This window comes from Dendronephthya gigantea, unplaced genomic scaffold (genome assembly GCF_004324835.1).
Source record: "Dendronephthya gigantea isolate DGI-Jeju-01 unplaced genomic scaffold, DenGig_1.0 000010F, whole genome shotgun sequence".
Taxonomy (NCBI): domain Eukaryota; kingdom Metazoa; phylum Cnidaria; class Anthozoa; order Malacalcyonacea; family Nephtheidae; genus Dendronephthya; species Dendronephthya gigantea.
This window is the reverse complement of record NW_021163020.1, coordinates 601,111-625,691: the sequence shown is the minus strand read 5'-3', so window position 1 is coordinate 625,691 and position 24,581 is coordinate 601,111. Positions and strand designations below refer to the sequence as shown.

The 24,581-nt window shown below is 36.3% G+C and overlaps 7 protein-coding genes across 9 annotated transcripts; 5 read left to right on the top strand and 2 right to left on the bottom strand.

Annotated features, from left to right (window-relative positions):
* Window positions 1-356: 356 nt before the first annotated feature.
* On the top strand, window positions 357-2,373 carry LOC114518397 (protein phosphatase 1 regulatory subunit 7-like). The gene is made up of 9 exons (XM_028538384.1): window positions 357-468; window positions 557-603; window positions 709-774; window positions 863-993; window positions 1,080-1,242; window positions 1,360-1,434; window positions 1,516-1,662; window positions 1,748-1,834; window positions 1,910-2,373. The coding sequence occupies exons 1-9, from the start codon at window positions 447-449 to the stop codon at window positions 2,081-2,083; spliced, it is 912 nt and encodes a 303-aa protein (XP_028394185.1). The 5' UTR covers window positions 357-446; the 3' UTR covers window positions 2,084-2,373.
* LOC114518398 (phosphatidylinositol N-acetylglucosaminyltransferase subunit P-like) lies at window positions 2,277-3,249 on the bottom strand. The gene is made up of 4 exons (XM_028538385.1): window positions 2,909-3,249; window positions 2,750-2,822; window positions 2,545-2,663; window positions 2,277-2,473 (listed from the first exon to the last, which is right to left on the bottom strand). The coding sequence occupies exons 1-4, from the start codon at window positions 2,988-2,990 to the stop codon at window positions 2,355-2,357; spliced, it is 393 nt and encodes a 130-aa protein (XP_028394186.1). The 5' UTR covers window positions 2,991-3,249; the 3' UTR covers window positions 2,277-2,354.
* Window positions 3,201-6,039, top strand: LOC114518396 (F-actin-capping protein subunit beta-like). Its single transcript, XM_028538383.1, has 11 exons — window positions 3,201-3,410; window positions 4,009-4,098; window positions 4,167-4,288; window positions 4,370-4,483; window positions 4,623-4,702; window positions 4,774-4,835; window positions 4,924-4,986; window positions 5,116-5,169; window positions 5,266-5,331; window positions 5,441-5,517; window positions 5,629-6,039. Exons 1-11 carry the CDS (start codon window positions 3,216-3,218, stop codon window positions 5,711-5,713), a joined length of 1,008 nt encoding a protein of 335 aa, XP_028394184.1. The 5' UTR covers window positions 3,201-3,215; the 3' UTR covers window positions 5,714-6,039.
* A 139-nt stretch (window positions 6,040-6,178) lies between these two features.
* Window positions 6,179-13,522, top strand: LOC114518391 (protein kinase C iota type-like). Of its 2 annotated transcripts, XM_028538378.1 has the most exons (20): window positions 6,179-6,485; window positions 7,141-7,262; window positions 7,524-7,613; window positions 7,705-7,755; window positions 10,180-10,265; window positions 10,349-10,399; window positions 10,518-10,598; window positions 10,687-10,771; window positions 10,853-10,932; window positions 11,013-11,102; window positions 11,186-11,257; window positions 11,410-11,594; window positions 11,737-11,786; window positions 11,855-11,940; window positions 12,024-12,111; window positions 12,187-12,312; window positions 12,494-12,573; window positions 12,660-12,749; window positions 12,863-12,978; window positions 13,128-13,522. In XM_028538378.1, exons 1-20 carry the CDS (start codon window positions 6,424-6,426, stop codon window positions 13,213-13,215), a joined length of 1,779 nt encoding a protein of 592 aa, XP_028394179.1. In that variant the 5' UTR covers window positions 6,179-6,423; the 3' UTR covers window positions 13,216-13,522. The 2 variants fall into 2 exon arrangements, with proteins under 2 accessions (XP_028394179.1, XP_028394178.1); XM_028538377.1 differs by lacking the exons at window positions 6,179-6,485; window positions 7,141-7,262; window positions 7,524-7,613; window positions 7,705-7,755 and adding an exon at window positions 8,095-9,713.
* LOC114518394 lies at window positions 13,316-15,859 on the bottom strand. The gene is made up of 12 exons (XM_028538380.1): window positions 15,674-15,859; window positions 15,542-15,595; window positions 15,317-15,455; window positions 15,062-15,136; window positions 14,884-14,975; window positions 14,633-14,779; window positions 14,414-14,548; window positions 14,161-14,228; window positions 13,913-14,085; window positions 13,685-13,845; window positions 13,529-13,615; window positions 13,316-13,423 (listed from the first exon to the last, which is right to left on the bottom strand). Exons 1-12 carry the CDS (start codon window positions 15,755-15,757, stop codon window positions 13,337-13,339), a joined length of 1,302 nt encoding a protein of 433 aa, XP_028394181.1. The 5' UTR covers window positions 15,758-15,859; the 3' UTR covers window positions 13,316-13,336.
* Window positions 15,860-15,881: 22 nt separating this feature from the next.
* On the top strand, window positions 15,882-18,222 carry LOC114518393 (Bardet-Biedl syndrome 1 protein-like). Its single transcript, XM_028538379.1, has 2 exons — window positions 15,882-16,056; window positions 16,326-18,222. Exons 1-2 carry the CDS (start codon window positions 16,007-16,009, stop codon window positions 18,043-18,045), a joined length of 1,770 nt encoding a protein of 589 aa, XP_028394180.1. The 5' UTR covers window positions 15,882-16,006; the 3' UTR covers window positions 18,046-18,222.
* A 3,366-nt stretch (window positions 18,223-21,588) lies between these two features.
* LOC114517976 (migration and invasion enhancer 1-like) lies at window positions 21,589-24,564 on the top strand. 2 transcript variants are annotated; one of them, XM_028537833.1, is made up of 4 exons: window positions 21,589-21,798; window positions 23,889-23,986; window positions 24,091-24,167; window positions 24,257-24,564. In XM_028537833.1, exons 1-4 carry the CDS (start codon window positions 21,764-21,766, stop codon window positions 24,419-24,421), a joined length of 375 nt encoding a protein of 124 aa, XP_028393634.1. In that variant the 5' UTR covers window positions 21,589-21,763; the 3' UTR covers window positions 24,422-24,564. The 2 variants fall into 2 exon arrangements, with proteins under 2 accessions (XP_028393634.1, XP_028393633.1); XM_028537832.1 differs by lacking the exon at window positions 21,589-21,798 and adding an exon at window positions 22,252-22,545.
* The last annotated feature ends 17 nt before the right edge of the window (window positions 24,565-24,581 follow it).

Genomic DNA, 24,581 nt, shown 5'->3' with positions numbered 1-24,581 from the left:
TCGGAGGAGAGGAAATTGATGAAGATATTTAAACCTTCTTTATTACTGTAGTTGGTTGAATCTATACTTCCATCGCTTTCGCGATGCCAACCATTTTATATGGTATTAAAGCTATTAGGTTTTCCTACTGGATGCAAACTGTACAATCTCATGAAGGAAAAATACACACAAATTAACGTTTCCTTATGAGATGGAGCTCAAGAAGAAATTTTAACTGACAATAGTCAATTTCATGAAATGCTCAATTATCCATTCTACAATCCATGTGCTTTATATTAGTGCCAACTAAATTACCAAATGTTGTTTTAAATTGTAATTTTTTCAGTAAGAACAATTATAATTTTTTTGCCCCAAACTTGGCTCGTTGTGAGGGTTTTCACCCGATGACCGATAGGATATAAAATCGTAGTGAGACTAAACTCCGGTATATAGAAATCTACAACAAAATGGCGGACGACATCAGAGCAGGTAAAGTACTCCTTATTCCTATTTTGTTGCAAGGAAATTATTTTTTAAAGGCTTTAAAAACAAACTACTTATGCCATTTATCTTAAAGGCGGTGATGAAGAGAAAGGTATTCCTGTACTGGCTAAGGATACGTTGGTAAGGTTCATATTCCAAGTTCAAGGAGTGACAGTTTGTATTTTATAAATAATTTTACTCTGATTTTATAACAGAAATTCACGAGTTGTTTATATTTTACGCCAGGATGTCGACCTTACACACAGGCAAATTGAAAAGATTGAAAACATAGGACACTTGGAGAATATAGAGGTATGTTTTAAGAGGAGATAGAGTAAAAGTTTTAATACTTTTTATTTGTAGCATGATCAAAATAATTATCTGTTCATGTTTGCCATAGACATTATGTTTTCGACGGAACAAGATAAGCAAGATTGAGGGCTTAGAAAATTTGATTACTTTACAAGAGCTGGACTTTTATGATAATGAAATTCAGAAGATTGAAAACTTGGAGTTACTTGTTAATCTGAAGTACGAATCATATATTATTTTATGAATACATTTAATCCAACATTTTATACTTGAATTCCTTTTAAATTCAACTATTTTTCTTGTAGGATTTTAGATCTTTCATTCAACGCAATAAAGGTGGTGGAGAATCTTTCAGCTTTAGTTCAATTGCAGAAACTATTTTTGATTGAAAATAGTTTTACTAAAATTGAAAACTTGACTACATTGTCATCCCTAACTATGCTTGAGCTTGGAGCAAATAGGATTAGGGTAAGTCAGGTCCCTGGCAAGTCAGGGAAATCCCAAGGCCTTGTAGTGCTTGTCGGCCTTGTCTTGTTCACCAATTTTTGCTGAATTTGCTACAAATAGAGCAATTGATTTTACCAGGTCATCGAGGGCTTAGATTGCTTGGTAAATTTGGAAAGCTTATTTCTTGGTAAAAACAAGATCAGTAAACTAGAGGTTTGTATGTTTCTGACGTAACAAAAGCTCTCATTTTTCCTGCAGAGTTTATATTGAGGACATAAAATCAATCTTTTTTAGAATCTTGATAGTCTGAAAAACCTGAGACTCCTCAGCATTCAAAGTAATCGTATCACGAAGCTTGAAGGTCTTGATAATCTGGAATGTTTAGAGGAATTATATATTAGCCATAATGGGATTACTGCCATTGAGGGACTTGAAAAATTGGTAAGAATTGTCCTGTGTCTCTTCTTTTCCCTACTTTCCTTCATTCGAAACCAGTGTGAGTTTGAAATATTTACTTGCATCCAAGGTCAATCTCACAACTCTGGACTTGGCTTCAAACAAAATCACAAGGATTCAGAATGTTAGTCATTTGACTAAACTAGAAGATTTTTGGGTAAGTTGAATGTGTCTTGCAATTTTTCATCCTTATCAGTGAAGTTAGTTATTCCCTTTCATATTTTAATTATAGTTTAACAACAATCTTTTGGAGTCATGGAAGGATCTTGATCAATTAAAGGAAATAGAAACTCTAAACACTGTTTATTTCGAAGGCAACCCCATTGGTAAGGATGTCAATTACAGAAGAAAAGTAAAACTAACTTTACCATCTGTTAAGCAGATCGATGCAACTTTAACAGGATAATAGAGCTGTACTGTATAACTTTGTAAATTATGTATTAATAGTTTAATTGAAAATATAGAAAGCACAACTACGATCAGGCTTCCATGTGCCAAGAAAAACAACAATTGGTAGATATAGGAGTTATATATTTCTGTTATATATATATATTTTTGGCAATATATATTTATGTTATTTAGAAATAAGATTTAGTGGCTGGTAAAAAACACCAATTATACTGATAATTCAGGATCACAGATCCCAGGAGACTAATTTTTAGATAAATTATTTTTTGTCATTTATCATATAAATATTTATTTACTATCCTAATATCAATGTCTCCAAGAGGTGGAACACCTCCACAAGTTCTGCCATTAGCTTGTAATTCTTCAGGTGCTTTTCGAGAAAATTTGTCTAGTATAAGAACCAAAAGATTAAGATATGAAATTTTACTTAACATAAAGTTTGCAGCAATTTGGACTTACCAGTCAAGGTGGAAATTGAGTCCAATGGAGGTGTTTTAAGAAAATTCCAAAAGACATAACAGAAAAGGATGAATAGCAATGTTACACAGCAATACAGTGGACCAGCAAACACCCAAAAACTAGGATATAGATCAAAGGTCTTTGGCATAAGACTTCCATGGGTCAGGGGCAAGTGTTAGTAAAAGTACTAAAGGTGTCCACAAACCGTTGAGGGAGATATGTAATACCCAGCATAGTCAACCAGGACTCTGGCAAGTATGCCCATGAAATGTACAAACCTAAAAATGCATAATTATTAATAGATATGTCAACCAATCAATTCAATGTAGCAATTTGTAATGTTTGTATTAATAAATATTTTTACCAAATAACATGTAAGTTGCAACGTAAAGAACAAATCCATAGATCGCCCTTTCAGGAGTCGGTGAAGGGGAATGTTCGGCCATTTCTCCAAAAAGCTTACAAGTTACAACTTGTACTGCCTGGAATAAGGGAATTTAATTTTTTGGTAGCGCTATTATAAAAGGGTAAAGTTTTATGTTCAACAGGTTATCTGCGCCCCATTCGATTGCAGGCTATAACTCGATCATCTGTCACTATAACCGAAGATTGAGAGTTTCACAGATGAATTGATAGAATTGACTGAATTATGATCACTAATATCTGTGATCATGCTTTGCGAGAATAATCAATACAAATTTTCTTCTGCCGACAAAATTGGCGGAGAATATTCGCCCATATGTTTGAAATCTTTTTTCGGGATTATTTTGTCGTCCGTGGTGAAGTTTTTGGCAGGCGGAAGGGAGTTGACTTGTTGTCGTTTTGTATTTTGCGAAAACTTACCCAGAAAAAGAGAAAAGAAAATGGTAAGGTGTTAATATACAAAGCACTAATTCACTTAGAAACTGAGTGTAGCTTGCAGGTGTATAACCTCCATGTACTTTGAAGATTTTTTAATTTCTATACCGGCAATTCCTAGTTGTATTTTAATAAATTATTGTTTATTTTATAATGTAATCCTTCGGGTAATAATCGCCGATACATGCATTCATTGTCAATATAATAATTTTCCTGTGTCCTTTCAAGTTCTGGTGCTTAGTTTAAAATAATCAGATAAGTCTACGCGTTAAACCAACTTGAAATTGAAATATAAAGTTTGTGAAAGATTGATATCCCTGGAGTAAATATTTTGGTACAAAAGTTTTACCGTCTTGAAACAAGTGTGGTGTCAAATTACTGATCTGACAGGCAGAGAAAGATACGGAAATACAAGTTGGTAGTCAGTACAGAATTATACCTGTTTTGTTTAATTGATTATGGTAAACTAAATCAATTCATTCTTCAAAGGAACTTGCTGTCCTTCCCTGATGTAGTTCCAACTTTGTTAAGGATATAGGTTCATATAATCTTACAATGTTGTGCCATACCGATTTAGTAATTGGTCACTCTTGGTTGTACTTTTAGACGGAACGACAACTGGACTATGCATTGGATTTAATGCGAAGACTTCCTCCTCAACAGATTGAAAAGAATCTTAGTGATTTAATTGATTTGGTAATGAATTGATGGAATTGTATTTTTCATTTACTTAAAGATACAGAGAGATATAATTTCATTTTTAGGTCCCGGATTTATGTGAAGACCTATTATCATCTGTTGATCAGCCTTTAAAAGTTGCTCGAGATAAGACAACTGGAAAAGACTACCTGTTATGTGATTACAACAGAGATGGTGATTCTTACAGGTGCACTATATATAGAAAGTTAGATTTAGCTTTAAATGACATCCAATTGATGAGCAGTTTATATGCTAATTCCAATTGCAGATCACCTTGGAGCAATTCATATGACCCACCATTAGAAGACGGTGCTGTACCATCGGAAAAACTCCGGAAACTTGAGCAAGAGGCTAATGTAGCGTTTGATCAATATAGAGAAATGTATGCATGGTTAAATTGTAAATTTGAAGTTTCTCTCTTCACCTCATGTGGCAATGCCTAGTGTAAAAAATATCTATCTCTCTAATCATAACTACCAAACACAGTTCATTTACTATTACTTCACTTGATATAATCCCAGGTATTTTGAAGGAGGTGTTTCGTCAGTATATCTTTGGGACTTGGATCATGGCTTTGCAGGTGTAATTTTGATCAAAAAAGGTACATAATATGTCATACAGATTCTCCTGTTTTTAAAATAGAAATGTTTAAATTTTATCAATTCTTTATAGCTGGGGATGGATCAAAGAAAATAAAAGGTTGTTGGGATTCAATTCATGTTATTGAAGTCCAGGTAGATTCATAAAAGATTTTCAAATTCTTCGTTATTTCTTGTGGTACTCTTGAGGTAATGAAGGTAAAATACTAATTCTTACATATAGGAAAAATCAGGTGGACGTAATGCTCATTACAAACTCACATCAACTGTTATGCTGTGGCTACAGGTTAGTTTTAAGGTGCTTTTCTTTCAAATAACATATAATACTATAATTACATATTCTTAAACTATTATTTTTTATTTCCATGTATATGTTATGATGCTGATAATATAAGTACATTTTTTTTCCAAATAGACAAACAAACAAGGTTCTGGAATTATGAATCTTGGCGGAAGTTTAACACGTCAGGTATGAATGAATGCTCAGCCTCAAGTTAAAAGTTTCATTTATAAACTCTCATCAAATAACCAAGCTTCGTTATTAACTCAAATCCCAAATTTATAGGTGGAGACAGATTCCCCTATCTCTGAAGCTGGCTCGCATATTGTGAACATGGGAAAGTTGATAGAGGTAGGATTGATTTGATTAAATTTTGGTTAAAGTAAATTAAGTTTACATATGGATTAGGATACAATAGCATACCAATAGATGGGTTTTGATTTCTACTTTTCTAATGTAGGATATGGAAAATAAAATGCGTAATACACTCAATGAAATTTACTTCGGTAAAACAAGAGACATAGTCAATGCTCTCAGGTACAGTAATGCAATGTTTCATCCATCTCAATAATGAAATATCTAACTTGAAGACAAGTTATTACAGTATCCCAGTAAAATCATTGACAAGTTATTCTCTTTCATATAAAGGAGTATTCAGAGTTTGGAAGATGCTGGAAAAATGAAGAATGTCCAAGCGGAATTATTCCAACGTCTGCAGAACAGAGGGAAATAGTTTTCTACTTTATTTTGATGCATTGACATAACCAATATAAACTATTTGTATATGATTATACTTGGAAAATCTACCCAATATTTTAAGTGCAGTTGGTCAATTTTATTTTGCAAATGAAGTGCAAATAGTCTCTCATCATCATATTCATTAGATCAGAGTCAAATGTACTGTAATAAGTTTGAATTTTTTGTGTTTTCCTAATGATGATTGAGATTTTTTTGTTTTGAATGAACTAATGTACTGTGTCACATAAAGTATGAGATAAATGGAACCCCTGTAACCATTTTTTGTTATACAGTAACTTCTAAGAAATTTTATATTTTGAAGTCTTGGTATTGCCTAGTCAATGGTAGAAAAAGGTTTGAGTGACGTCAATAGACCTTTCTTATAATGACGTCAAACACGGGAAGTTTGATGTTACACGATATTTAATTGGCTCCACAAAACTGTTGAGCCAATCAAACTTCGTGTAACATCAGACTTTCCGCGTTTGACGTCATTATGAAAAAGGTCTATTGATTTAGGTTTACAATGGTTTACCAAACCCACCCCTCTCCTAGGCGGGGTCAAGCCGACTTCCGGTTTTTGCCGAAGTTCAAACATTTCCGACAGATTCCGATTGTCCCAAGATTAGAAAAGCTTAAAAATTTTTTAAGAAACCAAAATAAATAGTTTTATTATAAAGAGATTTACAGTCATTAATTGTTTCAATGGTTCTCGCTACCCCAATGGATGATCTGAATACGATACCAGTCAAAGCATTTTATGATCGGTAGGTTTTTCTGTGTTTATAATGGCAAAGATTTGCGCTTGAATTTTTAAAGTTTGGGTTGGGTAGGTGACCACAAAATATGTAATCATCGTTGACTGTATCCATTGCCTCTTTCAATGTATCTCTGTTGGTATTTAATTTTCCAGATCTAATTATCAAGGTTTTAAACTCATGTAATGTCATTGTAAACATATGTATTCCAAAATATTCACCGTGTTTTCCTAAATATTCAAATTATAGACCAACGTACACTTATCATTATACAGCAATATTCTATAAACAGAGACTAATCACTGGCTCATACAAGGTGTTTAGTCTGTGATATCCGTATTTAAACATGTAAACCAGTGTTAAAACCCCACTGGTATTGTTTCATGATGCTGCAGTGATATAAGTATGGCCATAGTACATGTAAAATAAAAGAGTCACCAATTTCATCCATGCATGCCAAACCAAAAATTGAGCATACCAGGTTCAAGTGGACCAGCCATACTGATATTGAAAATGCATTTTATAACTACCATAAAAGAGGCCTGTCCTAAACCTGACCTAGGTAGCTTTTAATGTGAAAAAAGCCCAAGTTTTGTTTCAAGTTTCAAAGTACAGCAAATCAGAAGATTCGTAAACTGATTTTTGGGTTCTTATTTTGATTTAGTGATATGATATGTGCGAACATGGATCGTGGGATGAGTGCAGATGAATTACCAAAGTATGTGAAAGAGTTATTCAAGTTTAAACCAACAGATGAGCTAACTTTGAAATGGCTGGATGATGAGGGTAAGATATATATGACAGGAAAAATAGACATCTCAACCTAAGGGTCAACTTTGTCAGGAGATCCACAAAATGGTAGACATCTTCAGTAAAAACATTGAGAAGTTTTGTCTGTTTGAGGCAGTTGTCACACAAAACTTGTTGAGAAGTTATTTGGAGACAATGCTTTACAGTTCCTGGTTATAATGACAGGAAAGAATTATGAGGACAAAAAAAATTTGATAATTTTACCATTTTTATAAATTTTGATATGCACAATTTTAGGAGATCCTTGCAGCATCTCATCTCAAGATGAGTTAAATGAAGCAATAAGGTTATTTGATGTGAACAAAGAAGCACAGTTAATACTTCATGGTAAGTAATTACAACATGCTTCTAAACACAGAATTATGAGTGTTTGTAAGCTAAATGATTTCAATTAAATGACTACTTTTTGTTGCCTTAGTTTTTAAGGGAACACCAGAAGAGCCAGGCAAACTATGTGAAGGAGAAACAAGTAAGTCCTCTTTAAGTTATTTCTCAATATTTCTCAAGTCAGTATACATCACCATCTTTAAGTTAGATCATAAACTTGTCCAGTTCAAAGGTTTAAAGCTACCCTAAAGTTTGCTCATTATGACTATAAGCTCATAGCCAGCTGCCTTTAGTTACATTGTTAGCTTTCAGTTCAAAGGTTCAAAGCTACCTTAAGTTCTCATATGACTTGACTTATAGTTAGCCACCTTAAGTTAGATCATCAACTATTCAGTTCAAAGGTTCAAAGCTACCTTAAGTTTTCTTATCACTTGATGTATAGCCAGCCACCTTAAGTTAGATCATCAACTATTCAGTTCAAAGGTTCAATGCCACTCTAAGTTTGTTTAGGATTTTCAGCCAATAGATAGCTAGCCAGCTTGTCACTAAAATAGGCTTATTAAAATCATAGGATTATTTCCTGTATTGTAAAGGAAAATTTTTTTAAACACCTGCGATTGCTATTCTGACCCAGTGAATTTATTATCCAAAGTGATCATAAAGTCTATCTTGAAGTTCCAGAACATTTTTTAGCTAATATAGAACACAAATACGTTGCATTATTCATAATATTCATCACCTGTTCAAAAAGCAATATTTCTAACCATACATAATTAATATATGTTATTATTTTCTCTTATTCTGTGGTTGAAACTTATCCATTGCTATGTGGGCAGTGCTGTATGTGTTTGCAATAATATTGTGTCAAGAAATAGTATTTTTGAGATTACTTTTGAAAACAAAGTGTTATGTCATTAGATACGCTTCGTTAGGCGCTCTTCAATTGCAAGAACTCGCTAGACCTAGTTAGCTATCGCTGGATGATCGCCGTAATTTTATTTTTCCGATCGTGAAATTGAAAATACGACTTTGACAGCTGGTTTGAATTAAAATAGAATGGATTAGAGAAAAAGTGAAAATTGATAGACCCTATGCCATGCCAAAGTTGTTATTGTGGTTATTGCTGTTTCCAGCAACGCCAGCTATTGTCGTAAATAAAGTATAAAGATTGATCATCCGTGATGTACTCTCTCGTGTATTTGGACCTCCAAACTTCAGGAAACACTTTGTAAACTGCCATCTGCATATCCGATTTTTGTTTAATATTTGAACTGTGTGAGATCGATTAGTTTACCTAAGTTCTTAGCTAGAAAAAGCAGTGTTTTGGAGTGAAATCGCTATGGGTTTCATGCTTTTGGAATGATCGTCTGGAGGTTTTTAAACGCACTATGGTTCACGTGAAAATTTGATTAAAAGATCTAGGAAAGGGAATCGCAAGGCTGTGGCACTGGATCTGCTTTGCTATACGAAGCAATCTTTGGTATATCATTGTGCAAGGCTTCATGTTTGCATGCAGACGATAATATATAATATTCTGAAGGAACGTAATGGTAGGAAAGAATAAATTGATGTTTAATGAAAGCAACGAAAGCATCAGGAGTGAATTCACCGTTAATCTGAGAAGATATTCAACTGGGTTGACTGACGTTGAATATTCACCGACATTTCCTAACACGTGGAAAAGTTTTCAACAGTTGACGAGATTTGATTCGAGTCGACAAAAGCGATACACGGTTGCCGTTGGTTCTTTTCCAACACCGAGTTTTGAACAAGGATTATCCTCGTCCAGTGAAAGCGACGAAGCTGTCTTTAATGATGAACCAGCTCCGCCTTTGGCGAAAGACGGAAGCAACAGCACATCAAAAAGAAATCGTTTTTCTTCGGGTTATATCTTAGGATTCTTTCTGAGGAAGCAAAACTTAGCAGAGTGTCGGCAAGAGAACGTGTCCAGGAAATATTCTCAACAAAATGCCAAGCAATATAACGAAACAGCGAAACGAACTCCAGTAGTAAACACCTGTGAGAGAAAGAAACAGCAGCGCTTGCATAAAATACATTCTGTTCCCAATATACGAGCAAAACCTAGTCCACAAACCAAGGGTAGTGCGTTCTCGTCTTTAAGCAATAAATATAATATTTGATGTATAATTTTTTTATTTTGCTGCGCAGTGGGAGATCGACGACCCTTTAGAAGCACTTAGCATAAGGATATAGAGTGCATTAGGCCATGAAATTTGCATCATGAAATCTTGATGAGGTGATATTTATTCATCAAGGTGTCAGCTGTGTGTAGATATGGCCAGGGTCCCCTTTAGGCATGTGCAATTGAGGCTTTCTTTTGGCTAATTAATTTACATTAAGTATGAACGGTTATCGTAGTATGCGCATCATATTATCAAGAGAGAAATACCCAAATACGCAGCTCTAGACTAATTAGCCCTATTAGCGTAACGGTCGGCGATTTGACCAGAGAGTCAGTGAGTTACCTGTGTTTACACAGAAGAGTCTGGGACTTGCTATCAGCGTATCTAAAACCTTTGTTTAATTAAGATCTTAATATTTTAAGGAAATATTTATCGTCGAGGGGCAAGAAGATGGAGAAAAATTTACAAAACTAACGGACATTCATTCGTCGCCAGACGATTTAGTCGGGTAAGTATTTGATATTCTAGAGCGCTAGTTCAATCTAGTGCACATATGAAGATCAGTGGCTAATCCTCACCTTTTTCCATTAGCTTGCACAGTGCGAATGCTGTACTGATATCATCTGGGGTCTTGGTCGACAGGTATGCACTATTACTAAATCTATCAACCATTGACCAGTTATGTTGAATATTGCGTTGGGCATGGAACGAAGATGAGAGATTCATCAGAGTTTGATCGTCGTACTGCTCTCCTTTTCAGGGTTACAAATGTTTAGACTGTCGTGTTATAGTTCATAAGAAATGTCATCGACTTTTGCGCAACAATTGTGAACAAATCCGGGTGAGTGCGTCGTCTTCACAGTCGTCCAGTGTATCCAGGACTCATCTACGTCATCGTGATGTCTCATCCTGTCTTGAATCTTTATTAGAGCCAGAATGCTGCGTACTCATCGTTGCCTTCAAACTCTGCGGTCGGGAAGACAGGAAAGGACAGCGACCCTGGTGTTAAGAGAAGTCAGTTGAACGTCATTTTACTCATAAAGAAGTTTTTCTTCATTGTAGGAAGTTTCTTAATTATCTGTTTATTTTCTTCAGCTAAAAGTGACAGCCCACAACGACATCGCAAAGCTCTCCTGCAAAACGCGTACAATAATTCCTTTGCCTCATCACAAAGTGTAAGTAACAGCAGCAAGTCTCGTTAACGACACAAGCTTCAAGCAAAACTCTGCTAAGATTCAACTTGTATTTTTTTCAGGCCTTGGAAACGAGTAAATCCCATGTAAATGTGAACGATTTTGATTTTCTTCGTGTCATTGGAAGGGGAAGCTATGCTAAAGTCATATATGTGAGTATAATAACAGATATTAGTCTTCTTTTCATACCGATATGTTGAAAGTTAATCGTATCAAAATTGTGTCCATTTTTCAGGTTAGTCACAAGAAAACTGGCAGAAAGTACGCGATGAAGATTGTGAAAAAAGAACTTGTTAATGACGATGAGGTTAGCATTTCATATTTTTAAAAAGAAAGCCATCCAGATTGCGGAAGCTGGCGGTCAGAAAAAAGACTTGCTTGTGAAGGTGTTCTGATCTTGCAATTATCACTGGAACGAGGTTTCTGCCAATGTTTCTTACATACCGTTGTATTTCACAGGATATCGACTGGGTTCAAACAGAGAAACATGTATTTGAACAAGCCTCAAATCATCCGTTTTTGGTCGGTCTGCATTCGTGTTTTCAGACGGCCAGCAGGTTGTTCTTTGTGATCGAGTTCGTGGCTGGAGGAGATCTTATGTTTCATATGCAGAACCAGAGAAGACTGCCCGAGGATCACGCAAGGTGCGGCAAAACAAAGTTCTGGTTTGAGGGTCTACGAGCCTGTACGCAGACTGTAGGGTGTACACTACGAGACTGTTTCTATGCCTTCCTATTTCTTGTTAAAACATGTCAGGTTTTTGAAAGTTGAAATATTTTATAATAGGTTTTACTCGGCGGAGATTGCGTGTGCTTTGAATTATCTTCACGAGAATGGTGAGTTTTGCATTTGTTTGCAGAGAAGGATATGAAATGTTATTAGATAAACCAACTTCTTTGTTTAGGAATTATTTATCGAGACTTGAAATTGGACAACGTTTTGCTGGACAAAGATGGTCACGTTAAGCTAACAGATTATGGCATGTGCAAGGTATGACGTTATGGCGGTATCAGTTTATGTTATGACAGCCACGAATAATTATGATTCTGACTTCTGTGTTTATTTGATAACAGGAAGGCTTAAGGCCTGGGGATACAACAAGCACATTCTGTGGAACACCAAACTACATAGCACCAGAAGTCCTCAGGGGAGAGGATTATGGTATGATATCTCTGTATCATTGTTGTTCTCTTTTTCAACGCTGTTCATCGTTTTAATTTGAACAATTTTGAACAGGTCTGAGCGTAGATTGGTGGGCGACTGGTGTACTTTTGTTTGAAATGCTGGCTGGTCGATCACCGTTTGATATCGTTGGCCATGCGGATAATCCAGATCAAAACACAGAAGATTATCTCTTCCAGGGTAAGTTTCTCCAGAACACATTATTGTTCAGGACATTAGAAACGCCCATCGGCCACACCGTACCTTAACTCTCTAACTCCCTACTCTTACATACTAGCCTTACACCCAAACTTTACTCACTAACCAAGTTTGCATCTGCTTAATACAGTTCTTGACACGTCTTCCTTCTAATATTTTTCAGTGATTCTTGAAAAGTCCATCCGAATTCCAAGATCGCTTTCCGTGAAAGCTGCATCGATCCTTAAAGGATTTTTAAACAAGGTTTTGCTCTTTCCATTACATTGTTTCATAAAAGAAAAACTGAATAAACACAGAACTTTTTGAACCCTGTCTTTTTTCGTATTCAGAATCCAGAAGATAGACTTGGTTGTCATCCACAAACAGGATTTGCAGATATTCAGTCGCATTTATTTTTCCGGGCTATAAACTGGAAACAGGTACGTTGTGTGCTGTGTCCCCCCCCCCCCTCTCTCTCTCCCCGTGCACGCGTAGCTTGAAGTGAATATAGAAACAGAATTGACAGAGATTTGTATGCTATATTTTCGTGTAGCTGGAGGCTCGTCAGGTAACGCCTCCGTTCAAACCAAGGGTAGAAGAGGGACAAGAGGTTGACAATTTCGATCCACAATTCACGGCTGAACCAGTCATACTTACACCCGATGATCCGTAAGTATAGAAATACAACCTCGATAATATTATGATTTTATTTGTGATTCCTAACTGAGGCGATAAGTTTTAGACTTCTCGTTGTTTCTAACAGTTTTCTCAACTCTTTCAACTGTGAGTTAATTGTACCGTCATTTATTAACTTCTAGGAAATTATTAGAAACAATCGACCAATCAGAATTTGAAGGATTTGAATACGTAAATCCACTTTTAACATCGGCCGAAGAAGTTGTTTAAATATGCAATGAATGGAAAGACAAGTAATCGCAAACAAATAATTTACATTCATATTACTATAAATATCACAAGTTGTGAATGTTCAGTATATTCTGACGTGCTGCTGTTCACTGCAAATTATTTATCTACGCGCATGCTCGGTTGTGATTCCTGCCATTTCCAAGATGGCTTTGTCAGGATTCTCATCCCAGGCCCCGGGAAGTTTCACCTGGAAAAATGTGAGAAGCGTTATGTATCAAAGTTCTTAGACGGAAACTGATAAATGACACAAACTTCGAGAAAGCAAATATTAAATCATAGCGAATCAGTTTACCTTTTGTAATTGTTCAGCCTGTCGTTTCTCCCAATTTTGTTGTTGTTTTTGATCAGTTTCTGCCCGTAGACCAGCGCAGCCAAAAACCTAAATAAATACGCGTAGGATTTGATTCAAAGAGCGGATATTTTAAATCTCTTTGCATTTCAAAATCACCTGTATTCTTTGTACAGAGCTTTCCTGTCCGCCCAGATAACCAAGTGATACAGTTGTTAAGCCATCAAGTAGCGATACTTGCGGCTTACTTGGGTTATTTCCTAAGATAAGACCAACAGGAAGACCTCGGTTTTTTTCGTTAAATAATACGATATTCTTATCTGCAATGAAAAGCATAGCAGTTGTAGTGTGTTTGGGAGAAACCTACTAAGGAAATGCTGATCTTACCAGCAAGAATTTTAAACTCTGGATTAACTTGATATAGACGGGTATCACTGCTCCCAAAGCATCGTGAGGATTCTCTCCATTCTGTATCCATTGCTAGCACAAGTTTTACGTTGTTTTCCAAGAAAATTGCCATCACAGTTGGTTCGCGGTATGAAAAACAATGATGTTTAAACCTTGAAAAATTATCAAAATGCAATTGCAAAAGACAGCATTCAGTCTCAGAAGCAAAAAATTTGGATTTCAATTACCTGTTATGACTAAGTCCATGCTCATTGCTATCGTAAAGTCTTCGCCATTCACTCGAAAAACTTTCCTCCTTAAAAACAAAAATTACGCAATTTGCCTTGGGTCAACACTGTACTCACAAAAGGCATAAAAACAATGGATAATCAGTTGAACTACTACATTATTCATTGTTTTTAATGCACTCTGGAGAAGCAGCCTTAGCTTGAAGGTCCACCGGTGCAAATGGAAATCAGTCTTGTAATAAGCTGTACTTACGTGCTTATCCGTCTTTTGGTTGATCTTTAAAAAAAGTGATGGAATTGAAATGGAAAGAAGCCATAGTTCAAGTGAATCCAGTATTTCATTAGAATCTGAGGAACTTGGGCTCAGCAGTTGTATTCTTGTACACCTCTGGAAATTTTTAAGAAATGGAAGTGGAGAACCCTTTAGACTTTGGTGGGTGAGTTTTGACCATAGAAAACAACTAAACCTTACTTGTTTAGGGAGAGCTATTTCACTTGAACTTTGTTTGGATAATGAACTCAAAATCCAGCAATGAATGGGAATAAATATTCTTGGCCATAACTGAAATACTCCATTTACAAATTTGTCTGTGTTCACGTTGTTCTTTCCTTGGTTTAACTAATATGTGATGATACAGTATTTAAACTCTATATATTATGCTCATAATTGCTTCAGTATTTGACCATTGAAAATAGACTATTGATGTGATGCATCATATTTACCAAATGTTTTGCAAATGCCTGAAAATGTGGAGCATGAAGAACTTTATCTTTGTGTTGAAGTGAATAAGTAGTTGACAGAATGGTTGCTATATCTAGTGAAGAAATTATGGATGATAGGGGTGTGGAATGCTCTCAATGCTTGTTCTGGTAGATCATTGTTTTCAACTGCATATTATACCTTGACAGTCTAATTTTTCTTTTCCATCACTAAGCATCTCAACATAAAATGTCACCATATCTTGAGAACCATATTCTGAATTTGATAGGGATAATCAGGCAGGTTACAACTGTTGAGATTATCTGAGTTCTTAGTGCAGAGCAATGCATGTAGCCTCTAGCCCTCTACTCAATGCATTATGCCAAGCATTCCTATGGACATTATCACCTACTTGTTTTCCTAATTATAGTGCTGCTACAGGCTGCAAAAGTTTACCTAATTTTAGCAGTTTGTCAAATCCTATGATAAAGGATGGTTTATCCAACTCCTGGCAAGGAACATTCCCTGCTATGGCATTAAAATATTTGAAAAGAAGTTCAATGATGGTCACATTTTCATCAGGTTGAAATATCTCCTATATTTTTACAGAAATGGTAATCTTGTTAATGATTAACTTAGAAATTATCAAGTTGTCAATCAAACACACCAACAATTGATCACCTTAAACCCAGAGATTGTACCAATTTGTGAACCATCTTTCACTGTTGAAATATCCTAATAAAACTCAAAAATTAAATTGAAGGCTGCAATTGTGGACGGATCGCAAAAACAGTATAAGTCAGATTAACTTACCTGAAAAAGCTTGGCAAGAAATGTGAAATATGGAGAACTTTTTAAACTATCTGGTATATTCGACTGACTATAACTATTGCCCATTAAAATATTAGACAGATTTGGAAGTCTTAGTGCAAACCATCAGCACAGTATAAAAATAGTTGGTACAAACAAAGAGTATTATATACTGTATAGAAAAGTATTTGTTACATATTGTCTTGCGTGACGCCCCCGCGTGGGTACACGAATAACAGTGACACGAATTGTTTCAACAATACAGCTGCAGTTTTATCATTGCAGAGATGCTTTTTTCGTCGATTTTTTTGCGCTTTTCGTAGACGTTTAGAGAAAATGAGCACTGCTAACACTAGCACGGATAATAAACTCAACAAGGAAGCGAAGTAAGTACAATAAATAGTCATTTTTGTATGTTGAGTCACCGCTTCCATTTTCATTTTGTTGCTATGGTGCGTTTCAACGATAAAATAAAATTCATTTTATATTTTTGTATTAAATAGATACCCTATAATTTCTTGCAAGATCAGCCCTTGCTAAGCTAATATGTGCAACGGCCTCAATTATCTCCAATAGAGTAATGAAAATCCAAACTAATCTTTATATTAATTTTCAGCCACTATTAATTTTCAACCAAATCCTTGCATTGATATAGCATATGGCTTGATGCCCACCATGATCCGGTGTCATCCCTGCATACATTCACATCTTGCTTATCTCTCGCCGATCTTCATGCAGATGGCGACCACAAACTTTTGGTTGCAGACCTGGGTAACAAAACGCATGAAATGAAACTGAAAGTTTTCAAAGGTACCAATCTTATGGTGGAAAGTTCCATCATTGATCTTCCTACTGGTCTTGCCACATTTTACATGGACACAAATGAACCACGGACACCAGCAGTCGCTGTTGCTTCAGGGCCCTACATTTATGTCTACAAGAACCTTCGTCCATATTTCAAGTTCACTCTTCCTCCATTAGAAGTGAATTCTGTTGAGCAAGACCTTTGGAATCAAGTAAATGATGAAAAAATTGATGTTAAAGTATTGAGAGAAATGTTAGAGAGTTTGCAGAATGAAGGCAGCGAAGGACTTCTCACTGTCCGCTCACTTCGTTTTCTCCAACTAGAAGAAGATGAGCTTGAATCATTTGCAGCCCTCTACAAAAATGCCCCATTAAAACGGCAGACAGTGATCACATGCATGACTACGATGAAGAAAACGATGCCAGACAACGATGCTATAAGCTGTCTTGTTGTTGGAACTGAAAGCCATGATATATACATCCTTGATCCTGAAGCCTTCACCGTTCTTGCAAAGATGAGTCTACCTAGTGTTCCTGTGTTTGTATCTGTTTCAGGATTGTATGATGTGGAGTTCCGTATTGCAATTGCGTGTCGCGATGGTAATATCTATACAATAAAGAAAGGTGGGAAAGCCATACGCACCTGTGTCGAAGTTGGCTCGCAGATTGTTGGTCTTGAAAGAATTGGAAAAACCCTCGTTGTTGGTTGCATGAATAACAGCCTTGTTTGTTACTCTTCAAAGGGACGTAAACTTTGGTCTGTGTATTTACCAGAAAGCATCACCACCATGACCAATCTCAACCACAAAGCAAAAGGCTTCAAAGCTGTTCTAGTCGCCCTAAAGAATGGTGAAGTGCGTTTGTACAAAGAGAAGTTTTTGTTGAGCATATTGCAAGTTGATGGTCCTGTCACTGCAATGCAGTTTGGAAGATTTGGTCGAGAAGAGAGTTCCTTGATCCTGGTGACGCAACCTGGTGGAATGTATGTAAAAATACTAAAGCGTACAGCCTCATTTGAAGAGAAAGATACAGCATCAGGTCCACCTCCAGCACAATCAATCAAGTTAAACATCCCAAAGAAAACCAAATTGTTTGTAGATCAATCTTTACGAGAGCGAGAGAATGGCACAAGTATGCATAGAACATTTCAACGAGATCTGTGTCTGCTTCGTCTCTCAGCTGCACGGTCTTATGTTAGCGCACTGGAGAAGAGTCTCAACCCTGTGTCTACATCAGGTGAACCAATCAAAGTCTCTGCCCATATTCAAGGATTTGGTCCAGCATTTAAACTGACCATCAAGCTCCAGAACACGTCATCAAACACGCCATCCACCAACCTTCTCATTGCCTTCCAATTCCTAGAAAGTCTGTACAATCTCAGCCGGCCTTGCATTCCAGTTCCATTGCTTATTCCAGGAATTGAGTATGTGTTTGAAACGTTGGTAGAGTGCATTAGTGATAAAGGAATTGCAGATTCAATCAAAGTATTTGTGGTTCACAAAGGGAAGAGTGTTCCAATAATCACAGCTGTTATTAATATGCCTGTCAGTGAAGCTGTGGTTGCTGTATAGTAGTTGTACAAGTTGGTTGATTTTACTTTGCAAAGATAATACATTGATAATACATGATTTCACCTAATTCAAAGATGAATCTGCCCTAAAACATTATCTTTGTCCTTCACCGTTTGTATTGTTAATAATTTAGAAGATTTATCATTATCTTTATTAAACGTCGTTGTAATTCTTCATATGTACTGATAATAAAATGTTTATTAATAACAAGTTGTAGACATCTCGCAGGCTAATATAGCCACACTATTGACACAAAATTTTACATACAATTCACTTTCCTTTCATCCCAGCAGTTCCATGCTTTCTACATAGTTTATTTGAAAAATTTAGTATTTATTCATTTCCTGAACTTAAGTTTATAGGTTATAATTATTAACGTCGTAATGAATGTAGTACATGGGGCCTATTGATGAGAAAACGTGTATGTTCCAGATGAAAAATGTTAATACAATGCCACGTCTCGTGATAATGTGATTGTTTGACTGGAGTCATTCTCATTAGTTTCACTTGATCTTATTCTAAATCCGCGCTTCAAGACTTCCTCCATGAGAGCGCCTTTAAGAAATGTCATGCTGTTATAGCTGCTCGTTAACTTTATCTCCATACTACCTCCGAGTGAAGTAATCGTGCGATGCACATTGCGTGGGGATTCTGCTTGAACAACGTCTCTAATAGGTCGAAGGATTTCACTTGGGCCACACAATGAAACGCATTTTGAAGATTTATTCACTTCTAGATACACTAACTGTTCTCTTTTATTTTGTACTTGAGCCATAATCACACAGGGACAGTTTAAATTAAGTCACCAAAATTACCAACAAACTCGATTTGAAAGAGAAAAGCAAGCGTTTCAGAAATTCCTACAACATGATACCAGTGGCTGTCATTTACATAACTTCCTGGAATCTTGCCAGGGTTTCTTGTGCAAGGTAACCCTGCTGTGCTCTCAGCATAAATCCGAATCAATGATTTACAAAGGGGTTTTAGCGGTTTACAGAGGGGTCCTAAAAACGTTGACTCGATCCGTAAAAATCTCCACTTTTTGTCACTCATTTCTCAAGATTGACTGATGAAGATGATTATTCAAATCATGGCAAAATTGTGCAAAGAATTACTAGTTCGCCTAAACCTTTCACCAAATTTTGATAGCCCTTTGGTTTTTTCTACAAGCTCTCTAAATTTTCCTTCCTGGAGTATCACAACGCTGTTGGAGGGCTCAGGGCCGACCGGCAAACGCGTGACGTACCAACGTACGTACCACGTACCAATAAAATATGTGCATGTCTTATTAAATTCAATGGCGACTGATATCCCTAACTCATTGTAATATGACACTTGATTATAAAAACTACAATAGTATCACTCGTGGTATCCTTGAATAAAAGACTTTTTAATTAAATTAAAGTATATTTCTATTCACTGTTCAAAAATATTAATAATGAAGTGCTCGGTCCACTCAGGGTGCTCTTTATTAATAGTGTTATAACACAGAAACGTCTATACGTTTTATAGCTTGAATAATTTGAAAGTCTGTGTCAATGTCTCGTGCGATGTCTCTTTAAAAATCTTTTCAATCTTCGTGAATCAAAATGATAGAATCGTCTTTTGCAGTTTGCATCGCCTTTGGCGCATATCTGAGTTGTAAAGCTTCGTTTAGAAGAGCCATTTTCAGAAATGTCGGGCTGTGCATTCGTTCATCGCCAGTCAGTCTTATCTCTGTAACACCTCCGAGGCTACAAACCTTGCACATCACACCAATCTTGTTATGGAAGGCGCTCCCGATGTCACGCAGGACTTCATCTGGTCCACAAAGCGAAGCACACGGCGGTGATTTTGACACTTCTATGAACAAATACTTATTCTTCAATTGAGACATTTTAGTTGATCATGCATAGACATGCAAATGGTATGGACTATTGCATGCCTGTGTTGAGTCTGTTGATTGGTCACATCAACCAACCTTTGATCTAATACCTAATGTGTGTGGGGAGTTTCACTTGTTTCCATCTTTCAAAATGATTTAATGTCTTTTCGTTTAAATTAAAACTCTTTAATTTCGTTCTTGAATTTTCTCAATGAATTAAGTCGCGCTATAATTTGGTTAGGGTCAGTTACACCCCGTGGTTGCACCGCCATTCAATCTTGAAATCATGACATGGTTTTAATCTTGAAATCATGACGTCACAGATTACTACGTATGACGACATTGGGACAGTCAAGAGCGATTTCTTTAGTCAGGATTGATGCACCCAAAAATGCATCCAGAAATGGTAGGAATGGTTCCACTCGCTAGCCTAATATTTGCATAATTTCTTTTGAATTTTAACTGCATAAATAAATTAGTTCAACTTGATTGTATTCAATTCAAAAGTGAATATGGAAATATTTCGATAGCAAACAATTTATCTGCAAGTGGAAAACGAGGCTTAGTGCCTTAGTCCGGTGATTGACCGCTCCATGTGAGAAACAGACACTGAGCTTGTTGAATACGTGAATTCGAGAAATACGAGCATTAAAAGAAGTCAACAATTTCCAGAAGAAGAAGATAACATATGTTGATAAACTGGGTTAACTGGCCGCCAGCAGAAGCACAGGATCATGTGAGGTAAACACTTTCTCGCTTCATTTACTTCACTAAAATTAGCCAAACCTACAATCCGGACGTCTCGTGTCTCTCTTCAATTTATGTTTGACTACAGACACGATAAAGAAAACCAATGATTCCACTACTGCATCGTTTGAACTACAGTGGCGGGGGGTTTTTTGACACTGTAAATTATACCACTGACTGTGCAGAGGATTAACCACTCACAATCTCACCTTTGCCGAGTTCTCCACAATTCAACTACGCAATGGGCCGGTCTCTGTCAAGTAATAGTCAACCTGGAGGAACCAGGTTAAGTCTCTATGCTATATTTTTTAAAGCAGATTCGTGCGATACGGAGGGTATCATTATTTCTCCCCTCAGTTGGAAAATCAAATGAAAGCGATGTTCAGTTTAGCAGTTTAGCCTGCTTCGATTGAAAGCAAAGCTAAACGATGCAAAGCCGGACCGAAAATCAAGCATAATTATTCATGCAAGGTGTGTGAATAATTAAGGTTGTGTGTTGACCTTGACAGGGTGTGGCCTGGGTGTTAGTGGAAATTGGTAAGCCTGTGAAGTTTAAAATGCGTGCTGTTGAAACACGTTAGGTTCATTGACCTACGGTTTATACAGTTATAGGTCAATGGCTAGGTTACATTGGAAGTGAAAAACCGAGTAAACCAATCTAGCCTTGTATTGCATAGAAATCAATTTATTAATATGACAGATCCGTCTAAAATTATTTCCTTATAATAACCCATGTCTCTGCTACTCAGTGCTGATTTCGTATTTTGGTGACACGACTCACCACATCTCCGCTGTTTCTCTTGAAATTGATCCTGTGTTTATATATAAGAAAACAATATTTGACATTCTTTTTCGAGATGACCATATTTAGTCATGGGTGAAATACATCTGCGCTGCGCCTCGCGACCCGCATTTCCAAAATTAAATTCCAAAAGTACTTGATGAAAGATTGATCCCAGAGCTTGTTAAGAACGCAAACCCTCACGTAAGCCTGAAGATAAAAACGCAAGATTCTCAGCTATATCATTCTTTACTGGAAAGCCTTCTGTTCAACGGTTCAGCGTATCAAACTGCAAAGAAAATAAGTTCTGGAGCACAATCATCATCATGCCAAAAACGATTAATGTCGTCGTGGAGATGGCGTAAGTATCTTGTTTTTGATTTGTGTTCGTTATTCACTGCATGATTAAATGCACCATCCACCAGGTATCGTTTTATCTGTCAAAAAAACAGTAAATTTTCTTGTTTGCTTTATTATTAAGTATATTAGTAGCGTATTGTAGCTATAAAATATACTGATCTTTATAAATGTAGGAATAGAGTAAAGAGATATAATACCTAAAACTCAGTTAATTCAATCGAAATGTCAAATTAACGAAATTATAACATTAGATTCAGTTTGCTTTTCACATGGTAACGCACAATTGTACTATTTTGCCTGATGGCTCCTGTGTAACAAAACCAGGATGTAAGATACGCTATTCTTTCGCTTCAACTTGAAAAGTGCATAATCAAGATCAGTATATGCGATGCAAATAATTGTCGAATATTAACATACAACAGATTAATTCGGACTGCTTGGATTGAAACTGATAAAGACCGTTAGAAAATGGACAGGATATCCTTTAATAGATATATGAGGTGGGGTTACTGGTGTTAAATTTTTTTTGGAAGCACGCAATTTATACATTTCCCGGCAATATTTGTTGGATCAAAATAAGCACTTGAAGTGGTTGTTGAAGGATATCCCTCGTAGGAATATTTTGACGGCCCCATTTGTTTGTCCGAATACAGTCACGTTAGTTGTTGATCGTTGTTGTGGGAAGGGTTGCTTATCCTTGAGATTTAGAAGACATGCCGAAAACCGTGAATGTTATCGTTGAGATGAGGTAGGAATGAACGTTGTTAAGATTGAGGATTAAACTGACTTTTTACTGATATTTTATTCTATATTGAGCAAATGTTTTACCAGGGAAGGCGTAAAGAATGTGATACGTGCATGAAATTGATAATTTTGCACTTCTCAATCTCAGACTCATTCAGTGATGGGTGTTGTAATTGGGATTGTTATTTCCTAACCTAAACTAGCGTGTTTTGCGTTGAAATCTTTCGCTGATTACCCAGAAACTAACGTTGGGATTCTCTGAGGGAATACGCTCAACATTTTTGCTGTGTATCTGAGCTACGCATAAAACACAGTAGGAATGACAATCAAAGATGACTGAGAAACTAATTTCAAGTCAAAGTCAGACACAACTATAACTGTTTGCAATGGTTTTATTTTACAATGTCTTGACCTTGTTGTTTCCTGCTGTGACGTTCAGACGCTAGACCACTTTTCTGTAGATAAATAATATTGATAGCACGGTATATCTGTTCTAATTTCAAAGAATCGTGCGTATAGTGATCATATCTTGTACGAGGATTCATAATTGTCTGAGCAAAAGCTCCAAGCTAAACAGATTTATCCCAAACAAATAAATTTGCCAAGCATCACAAGTTTGCTCTTCCTCTGCTCTTGGGTATTGTTATTATACTTATACTCACAATCTTTAATTAAATCTTCAAATTTATATTTATCCTTTGTCAACAACTACTGTCATGTGCAGTGAATAGCCGAAAAACATCACATTAAAGTCATACCGAGATCCGAACTCATAAGGCTCATTTGCATAAATTCCGTGCAGTATTATCACGAAACTAAAGCTAGTGATCGCTGTCGTGCTACAGATGATCGTTTCAAAGCCAAATAAGGAAAGATTGCATCCGCTTGTTTGGGCACAGAGAAAACAAAAATATCATTCATGACGTTTGTTTATGATGTTGGAGTTGTTGGAATACTTGTTATCTGATGGAAATAATTATGAATTATCATGAAATTGAATAACCTTCAACACTAAATTGTTCGTGCATGGCACCACAACGGTACAGCCATAAGTGCTGTGATGAAAACAAAGAGATACGGAAGAATAGTATTCCTAAAAATAGCGTGTCGATCAGATATCATGTCGTGATAATGAAGTACCGCTGTATACCGTGGCTGTGATTGTTGAAAACTGTTGCGTGCTAAAATTGTACATAATCGTTGCGTGATGTCGTGTGTCGCATGTTTTTGGCAAAGTTAGATAAATAAATAAATAGCATAAGAAAACAATTAGCGAATAGAGAGTGTCGAAAAATATATATCACTGTAATCACACTGATTAAATAAACCTTTATTGCTGTTCTATAGCGGCGAGAAAGCGTACCAGCTTCTCTTCGGAGAGATGTCCAGCTGGGTTCGACGTAAAACGCCTCAGGCTGAGTGTACCGGAAAGACTGGACCTTCAGGTAGATGCCAAGTGCAGGCATTTTTGTAATTCTAATCCTCTTGTTACCCAAGTTTCATATTTAAACCATCAGCGTTGAACGTGTTTTTTATTCTTTCAATTCAGGTGCATTTGAGATTTTTGTGGATGGTCACAAAGTTTTTTCCAAGTTGGAGAGAAATGGCTATCCAGTGTTGAGCGAAGTGAGGAACTTTATATATAGATCGTATGATATAGATTAACAAAGACAAGGTCTCGGGTGGTGAGTGAAGTTAGAGTTTTTTATTCTAAGGTTGCAACTGCAATTGAAAATTACTCCAAGGGCAAACCTGTGGTGGAAGTGACGAAAATCGCTCGCAAAAGATGCAAATGCCCTCACAACGATTGCGCATGTGGAGTAAGTACTACGGTACAGAAGGCAGATTGTCCGTGTGAGTGCGCTGGACAGTGTCACTGAATAACACATGAAAGTATTCTGGACAGTGTCACTGAATAACACACCAAAGTCAAGAAATAATAGTTTGTTTGGTTGTACAATGATGAATATTATCTAGTTATAAGTTGTTTGTAAAGTGAATATTAATAAATACACTGTTGAGATTTATATTTTGAATGTT

Excerpts from the sequence above, each read along its gene's own strand:
- LOC114518397 (XM_028538384.1), top strand. The coding sequence starts at position 447 with ATGGCGGACGACATCAGAGCAG. Across the intron at positions 1,435-1,515 it reads ACAAGATCAGTAAACTAGAG|AATCTTGATAGTCTGAAAAA; the intron begins GTTTGTATGTTT and ends AATCTTTTTTAG. Across the intron at positions 1,663-1,747 it reads TTGAGGGACTTGAAAAATTG|GTCAATCTCACAACTCTGGA; the intron begins GTAAGAATTGTC and ends CTTGCATCCAAG.
- LOC114518398 (XM_028538385.1), bottom strand. The coding sequence starts at position 2,990 with ATGGCCGAACATTCCCCTTCACCGACTCCTGAAAGGGCGATCTATGGA. Across the intron at positions 2,823-2,908 it reads TGCAACTTACATGTTATTTG|GTTTGTACATTTCATGGGCA; the intron begins GTAAAAATATTT and ends ATGCATTTTTAG. Across the intron at positions 2,664-2,749 it reads ATTACATATCTCCCTCAACG|TTTTTGGGTGTTTGCTGGTC; the intron begins GTTTGTGGACAC and ends TCTATATCCTAG.
- LOC114518396 (XM_028538383.1), top strand. The coding sequence starts at position 3,216 with ATGCTTTGCGAGAATAATCAATACAAATTTTCTTCTGCCGACAAAATT. Across the intron at positions 4,099-4,166 it reads TTAGTGATTTAATTGATTTG|GTCCCGGATTTATGTGAAGA; the intron begins GTAATGAATTGA and ends TTTCATTTTTAG. Across the intron at positions 5,170-5,265 it reads GCGGAAGTTTAACACGTCAG|GTGGAGACAGATTCCCCTAT; the intron begins GTATGAATGAAT and ends CCAAATTTATAG.
- LOC114518391 (XM_028538377.1), top strand. The coding sequence starts at position 9,161 with ATGGTAGGAAAGAATAAATTGATGTTTAATGAAAGCAACGAAAGCATC. Across the intron at positions 9,714-10,179 it reads ACCTAGTCCACAAACCAAGG|GAAATATTTATCGTCGAGGG; the intron begins GTAGTGCGTTCT and ends TAATATTTTAAG. Across the intron at positions 12,574-12,659 it reads TTAAAGGATTTTTAAACAAG|AATCCAGAAGATAGACTTGG; the intron begins GTTTTGCTCTTT and ends TTTCGTATTCAG.
- LOC114518394 (XM_028538380.1), bottom strand. The coding sequence starts at position 15,757 with ATGGGCAATAGTTATAGTCAGTCGAATATACCAGATAGTTTAAAAAGT. Across the intron at positions 14,780-14,883 it reads AGGCATTTGCAAAACATTTG|TTAAACCAAGGAAAGAACAA; the intron begins GTAAATATGATG and ends ATCACATATTAG. Across the intron at positions 14,549-14,632 it reads AAATAGCTCTCCCTAAACAA|AGGTGTACAAGAATACAACT; the intron begins GTAAGGTTTAGT and ends AAAAATTTCCAG.
- LOC114518393 (XM_028538379.1), top strand. The coding sequence starts at position 16,007 with ATGAGCACTGCTAACACTAGCACGGATAATAAACTCAACAAGGAAGCG. Across the intron at positions 16,057-16,325 it reads AAACTCAACAAGGAAGCGAA|CATATGGCTTGATGCCCACC; the intron begins GTAAGTACAATA and ends GCATTGATATAG.
- LOC114517976 (XM_028537833.1), top strand. The coding sequence starts at position 21,764 with ATGCCAAAAACGATTAATGTCGTCGTGGAGATGGC. Across the intron at positions 21,799-23,888 it reads AATGTCGTCGTGGAGATGGC|CGGCGAGAAAGCGTACCAGC; the intron begins GTAAGTATCTTG and ends GCTGTTCTATAG. Across the intron at positions 23,987-24,090 it reads CGGAAAGACTGGACCTTCAG|GTGCATTTGAGATTTTTGTG; the intron begins GTAGATGCCAAG and ends CTTTCAATTCAG.